This window comes from Peromyscus californicus, unplaced genomic scaffold (genome assembly GCF_007827085.1).
Source record: "Peromyscus californicus insignis strain IS unplaced genomic scaffold, ASM782708v3 Scaffold_17__1_contigs__length_78620276, whole genome shotgun sequence".
NCBI lineage: Eukaryota > Metazoa > Chordata > Mammalia > Rodentia > Cricetidae > Peromyscus > Peromyscus californicus.
The window spans coordinates 69,197,851-69,204,545 of record NW_026294469.1 but is presented as its reverse complement, the minus strand read 5'-3'; the positions used below and the strand labels follow the sequence as shown (position 1 = coordinate 69,204,545).

The 6,695-nt window shown below is 57.4% G+C and overlaps 1 protein-coding gene across 3 annotated transcripts in view; it reads left to right on the top strand.

The window, feature by feature from the left end:
• Positions 1-381: 381 nt before the first annotated feature.
• Positions 382-6,695, top strand: part of Nfatc1 (nuclear factor of activated T cells 1) — a 113,798-nt gene continuing 107,484 nt past the window's right edge. The window contains exon 1 of one of the 3 annotated variants that reach the window (XM_052742661.1): positions 382-876. In XM_052742661.1, coding sequence (XP_052598621.1) covers positions 750-876 — 127 coding nt within the window. In that variant the 5' untranslated portion in view covers positions 382-749. Of the gene's footprint in view, positions 877-5,180; positions 5,299-6,695 lie in introns of those variants that run through there. The other 2 variants (XM_052742663.1, XM_052742662.1) reach the window with 2 other exon arrangements.

Genomic DNA, 6,695 nt, shown 5'->3' with positions numbered 1-6,695 from the left:
TCCCATTTCGTCCCCGCCAGTCCCTAAGTCCCCACTCTCCCCATGAACCCTTTCCCTCACAGTCTCCCCTCACCACCCTTCGCGCCCCATCTTCCCTCTTGAACACCCTTGCCCACCTCTGGGTGCCTCTGCGCACCTCTGGGAGCCCCTTCCAGTCCCTTGAGTCCTCATTACCCCCTGCTGGGTCCCTTCCCTCCCTGTGCGCCCGGCTGGTCCACCCCCGGGTACCCCTGTCCAAACCAGGGCGCCCCGCTTGCCCAGTGAACTGCAGCCGCTGCGCACGGAGGGCGGCGCTCCGCGACTTGTCCCCCGGGCCCCGCGCCGGCTCGGGAGGGCAGGGGCGTGATGTCACTGCAGGGAGGGGGCGCGGGAGCGGCCAGGCGGGCGGGAGCCGGGGGAGGTGTTTTCCAGCTTTAAAAAGGCAGAAGGCAGAGCCCGGCCCTGCGTCAGAGTGAGACCGAGAGGCTCCTAACTGGGCGGCAGAGTCGCCGCGCGGATCCGAGCGCCTGGGCACCGGCTCCCCGGCGCGGCACACACCTCCGACCCCGCGGCGAGTCCCCAGCCGCAGGCAGGCCTGCCACGCGTGCACACCCCCCGCATGCCACCTCCCCACGGCGCGCGGCGCTGAGCCCGGCCCCGCGCGTGTCGGCGAGGAAGAGGTCCGACTAGGGGAGCCGGCCCGGAGCTGCTCGCCCCGCCAGCTCCCGCTCCTCCTCCTGCTGCTCGCCGCTGCCGCGACCGCTGCGTGGATGCCAAGTACCAGCTTTCCAGTCTCTTCCAAGTTTCCACTCGGCCCTTCGGCCGCAGTCTGCGGGAGCGGAGAAACTTTGCGGCCCGCGCCGCCCGCCGGCGGCACCATGAAGGCGGCCGAGGAAGGTAAGCCCCGCACCCGGTCCTTCGCCTCCCGCGTGCCCTGGCCCTCCGCGCCCGCTCGCCGCGCCCCGCGCCCATCTCTAGCCCTCCTCCGGGGCCAGGCTGCCGGGGCCGGTCTGCGCGTCCAGGGAGGGGCGCGGGCGTCCGGCCGGACAGCGTGGCACACACTGTGAAGGGTGTCCCCCTGGTGTTTCCCCGGCGCAGCCCAGATTTCTAGCGCGCTTTCTTGCCAATAGGTGTCTCCTCTTCTCTAGCGCTGAGTACTCAAACTTGGCTTTGGCTGGGGTCGCAGAGATCCCAGCTGGGGAAACTTGATTCACACTGGTGAGAGTTAAGGATGGGACCGGGAAGGACCGTCAGAACTGGGGAAAGAAACCACCCTAGGATGAAGTGAGGCTACTTTGGAGAGCAGACATGGCCCTGCTTCTACCTCGGGAAGGCAAGACCACCCGTTAGGGTGAAAAGCAAACCTATAACATGAAGTTTGAGGGTCTTGCGCCCTCTCAAGTGGGTCGGGTCGTAGGTGCCTCTCACTAAGTAAGGGGTTAGCCGGCTGGCCCCAAGTGGTCCAGGCTTCTAGATGCTTCTCAAGCTTGTGGCCAAATGTTGCATTCCGACAAGAGTTCTACCTTAGAAAAATGCCTTGGGAAATCGAAGAAGATCTGCCAGATTTCAAGCTGCTTCTTCCAGGTGAAGAATATATGCTGAGATCTGCCCTGACTTGGTAGGGCCAGAAGGATGACATGCCCCAGACCCTCTGTCACGACCCTTTGTGTCCCTTCAAAGGAACCAGTACAATAACTTTTAAAACATGTAGCCTCCTGCAGGTGTCTTTGGAACACCCTTTAAAGGGTGGCTGGCTTTTCAGCAGGGGATTAAGATAACCTGACCTGTGGACAATGGAACCTGGGAGTCATGTCTCCTCATTCCTTTTTGGCTCCGAAGTTGTTACTTAAAATTACTGAACCGAGCTGGACCCTTGCTAGGGCTGGGGCACTCCTATTTACAAGGGCAGCCATCCTTTCCACAGGCACTTGGAAGGAAACATTAGCTTCCTGTGAGACTCTGATGAGTGTCAGGCAGGGGCAGCAGTTCCCAGAGAGTCAGCCCTGGACACCTTGCTTATCTTCGAACTCAAGACTCATGAGTTCAGCACAAATTGATTTAAATTTTCAGAGCTCAACGTCCTGGGTAGAGAGTATTGTGTGAACTTTGAACCAAAGGGGGCAGGCATTGCTTGTATCACGACATCCCCTTCAATTTTAAAGAGGCCCAAATGTGGCCGAGGATGTCTCAGTGTTCACAGGAGGAGCTCTTGCTACAAGGAAAGTTAGCAGTGTGTTTGTTGTGGTTTGGGTTGTGAGTTTCTTGACACTTACTTCCATACACATTCGTCACTTTTTTAAAGGCGTTTAAAGCCTACATTTCTTTAATTGTAGAGTTACTGTTCCATTGCTCGGTAAGAAATCTTCCCTTCGAAGCTGAGCTTCATGGCTTGTAGTCCTAGGTGTAATCTCAGCATCTGAAAAACTAAAACAAGAGGATTGCCATGAGTTTGAAGCTAGCCTGGGCAACAAAGCAAGGACCAGTCGGGCCTTGGGCTATAGTATAAGACCTTGTGTCAACAAAGCAAAACACACAAAGGGAGGGTATACAAAAGGAAAAGCCATTGTGTGTGTGTGTGTGTGTGTGTGTGTGTGTGTGTGTGTGTGGAGGGGGGGTTCATTTCTTGTGTAACCTGCCTAGAGAAGGAAGTTTGAAAATGTCCCTGCTGAAGCAGTGAGTTGGAAGCAATGATGCCCTTTGATCAAATCATATTGGTCGTCGTGTTGTGTAGAAAGAATGTGTATGTTCCTGGGCTAACCAGAAACTGTGATCCAGTCCTGAGACAGGGAAACCCACACAGGCAAAGGGAACTGCACACAGCAGGTCAGTGTTGGCCATTGCTGAGGGCCATGGGGAAACACCCTGTTCTGGAGCAGGCCTTGACCTGGGCACTAGCTGCTCTCTAAGGTCTTCCCATTCCAGCTGGATGGAAGCTCACCAGGCCCAGCCATTTCTGAAGGCCTTGTTGCTCTGCTCTGAAGAACTCCAAGAAACACAAGCCTGTAGGTAGCCACCGCGTCAGAGTTGCCTCACACAACGCCCCACGGGCTCTCCCGAGCTGAACAAAGCTTGCCCTGTTCTCCAGCCATTTAGCTTCATGGCATTGTTTCCTAATCCAGATTAGAAAATGCTGCGGCCTTGTACCCTGCTTCATCACACCCAGCACTAGGGCTGGCCCATTAACATCTTGCAGACTTGGGAGGAAGTGGTCCAAGCTAAACACTTCTATCAAAACTGGAGTATCTGCCGAACTGGCAAACCAAGCTTCATACCATATAGAGGATAGGCAAGGGGGCTGGCAGACGCACACAGGAGCATTTCATAAGTAGTTGTGTTGACTGACTCCTGTGTTAGTGAGCAGACAAGGAGGGAGCCAGACCAGCCCCTGAGAGAAAGGCCCAGTGGGCTTCCTCCCTAGGGTCCCAGCATCTGGGGGTATGTGGGCAGGAGAAGCCAGGTGCTTTGCAACTTTAGCAAAAAGCTTTATTCAAAATCGGACAAGAAGGGCTATTAGGTGTGTGTAACTTTGGAAAAGGTGGCTAAAGGGAGATCGAGGTTTCTCTACAGAAAACAGAACTTCCATTTCCCCGGAGGTCAGCAGAAAAGCAAACTAAAACAAAACAATGCTCCAACGTGCATCTCAAAGTGAGAACTATTCTTAGAAACTAAATCAGGCCAGACTGAACTATAGTTTATCACGGGAGAAAACCAGCTATTGGAACAGGGTCCTAGGAGAAGTGGCAGCCCACGTGAGGCCCAAGTTAGCCTCCGGAAAAAGCCATCCCCCAGGGCCCAGGGCTGCAGGGCTGCAAGAGGACACAGAGGACACTTGCATCTGGAGGCAGATATGGAGGGACGCAGACCTCCCTCCTCCTTTCCTTCCTGCCTCGCTTTCAGGTTCTGAGACTGGCCTCTCCAGCCGTAGCACCATTTTCCTGGTATTCCAGATGTTGGTTCATGTGGTGCCAAGACACCGGGAAAGTTCGAACAAAAAGCTGGGAGAAACAGGAAAAGATGGATGGGGCTCCACAGGCCCAGCCTTTTCCTTCTGATTTCGGTGTGCACCGCACTGTCTGAGTGGGTAACGCCCAGCACCCACTCAGCCTTTGGGAGCTTTGAAGTCACCCCCTACTAGAACATGAGTGTGTAGAGTGTCTTAGGTGCTGAAAGATTGAGGTCGTTGGTGCACGAAAACAGGATCTGCTTTGACTGAGGTGGCCACCATGGGTAAACTTGAATGGTGTGTAAGCAACTATGTTCTGGGACTTGACCTGAATAGAGGAGAGCACAACCCTCAGGAACCCCCACCCCCATTTTCCTGTCACTTTCAGGTAATTTCTTTAGTAAAAGCGGGGCTAGAAAAATCTTAATACCCCCCACCCCCACCGCCCCGCGCGCAGCGTTTACTGTTAGAAGTTGCAAAGCTCTGAGGTGGGCTCTGGGATGCCTCCCTGCAGGTGAGTCTTCGCCAATCATTCTGCTCAAGACGCAACCTGGAGGAAGCCCTAGACAGATCAGGAGAGGCCATGTTTTGAAACTCTATGTATATATTTTTTTCTTTTCCTTTCTTTTCGAACTTTTGAACTAATCCAGTAGCCTTGGTCTTTTTCCTGGTGCAGGGAAACAGCAAGACCCAGGGCACCTCCTTCGGCTGTGGACTGCGCACCACGCTGAACAGGAACCAGGGGACCAGCTGCGAGGCCGGGCGGCGGGTCCAGGACGCAGCTCCAGCCCCGCCGGCCCTGCGCTCGGGTCCGGAACAACCGCGCAGCCGGGCCTAGGCTGTTGCGCTCGCCTTGCGGTGGCCGGCTGTGCCGAGGTTGGGGCGCAGACGCCGGGGCTGCCTGCGGGGGGGGGCTGAGTTTCGGCGGGGAGAGGGTGTCCTACGGGAGACCGAGGTCCCAAGGGGAGGCGGGGACCCGGAGGAGCTGCGCGGGATCCTGCTGGGACCAGGCATCCTGTTGAGGGGCGGGGATGTCCCTCGGACCGCGCGGTCCTGCGGGCGCGAGTGGAGCCCAGGCTGCGCTCGGGCTCGCGCGCGGAGTTTATTTAAAACTCGGAAGCCGGCGGCCGCGAGCAGCTTGTTTATGTAAACCCGGAAACACCCGGGGGGACAGGGGCGGGACCGGGGCGGGAGGCCGGGGAGGGGACAGGGGAGGGGACAGGAGGCGGGGGCCGCGTCACGCCGGGGACGCGCGCGAGCGCCGGGCGCACCAGTGCCGCGCGACCCCGACATGACGGGGCTGGAGCAGGACCCGGAGTTCGACTTCGATTTCCTCTTCGAGTTCGATCAGAGCGGCGGGGGCGCCGCGGCCGCAGGTGGGTCCGGCGGGGGGCGGCGGGCGCCTGCACCCCGCCGTGGGCCTGAGTTTGCTGAGGTCGCCGGTGCCCGCCCCAACCTGGCACCAGTCGGGACCCCGGGCCGCCGCCCTGAGCGGCCAGGAGCGTCGCAGACCAAGTTGCTGCCGGCCGCGAGGAGGCGGGAGGCCACCTGTGGGGCGAGCCTGCCACGCTCACCCGCCGGGGCACTTCCTGGCATCGCAGCACCCGGCCCCGGGAGAGGGCTCACCCCTCCTTCCAGGAGGCCCTTACCCGAGGGGAGGCTGTGTCCGGCGCAGGACTTGGACCTCGTAGTCCGGGGACAGATGGTCAGCGGCGCTGCCAGAGGGCGGTCGGAAGCCGCCCTTTCTGAGAGCCCGGCTGCTACCGCTGGGCCCCGGGGACCTGGAGCCAGGAGGCCCGGTCCTGCGCTGACCGCCACCGCAGCTCCCTCAGCAGGAAGGCTCCACCACTTGGGTTTTCAGTCCACACCTCAGCAACAGAACCTGTCTTTCATTTTCTCTTCTCTCTGTCGAAAGTAAAGCTTTCAGCTAGGCCAACAATCAATGTGCTGTTTCCCCAAACTTGATTCTCCTAAACAATGACAGCCCATGTCTTGTTCCAGCCCCGCTCCGAGTCGTTTGGCTCTTTTCTCCATCTGACTTTCTGTTCCAAGTTGCACACAGCCCCCATACAGCGTTCTGTGCTTTCCTTGGGATCTGCATCCCAGACATCTGGGGACAGAACAGACAGGACACTTGTAGCGCACCTCTGAAATGAGCGTGTCTTATTTCTGTAACATCCACTACCCTTTTTTAAAAAGTTCAACATCTTGTTCGCCTTTGAAGATGAGTGCTCCAACTCGGCTGTCACCACCCAGCAACTATCATCTGCCCCCACCCCCAACACACACCCTAAACCTTTTCTGATAGGTTTGTTTTCTTCTTCCAAGGCCCAGGTTACAGGCTATGGGGTCAGTGACATCCAAGGCAGGCAGAATCTGAAGAAAGGCAACTGCTGGGAAGAGATCCGGGGCTGGAAGTGGAGACCCTTAATCTCTCTTGGCCGTGTTGCTTTGGGGAAGTTAGATTTGGTGGCTGTGGCAGTGCATGGGGCATTCTTGAGCTCTCTCCAGAACTCTCAAGCTCCAGGCTAGAGCCTATTCCTGACCTTTTCTCAGGGTGTCCATGCTGGTTTTGGATGAGTGTGGGTCATTATGGTTCTGGTTCCCCTATGAAGCCCTTAGCTCCTGTCTCTTTAGGGATAAAGCCATGAGGTTGAAGCGTAGCCTTTCTGGGCTCCCCAAGCTGCCTGCTATTTGGGTAAGGCTTCACTGCCTTCCAGTGACGCCCTTGTTGACTCTGAATAGACAACTGGCTACAGACCCAACAACAGGA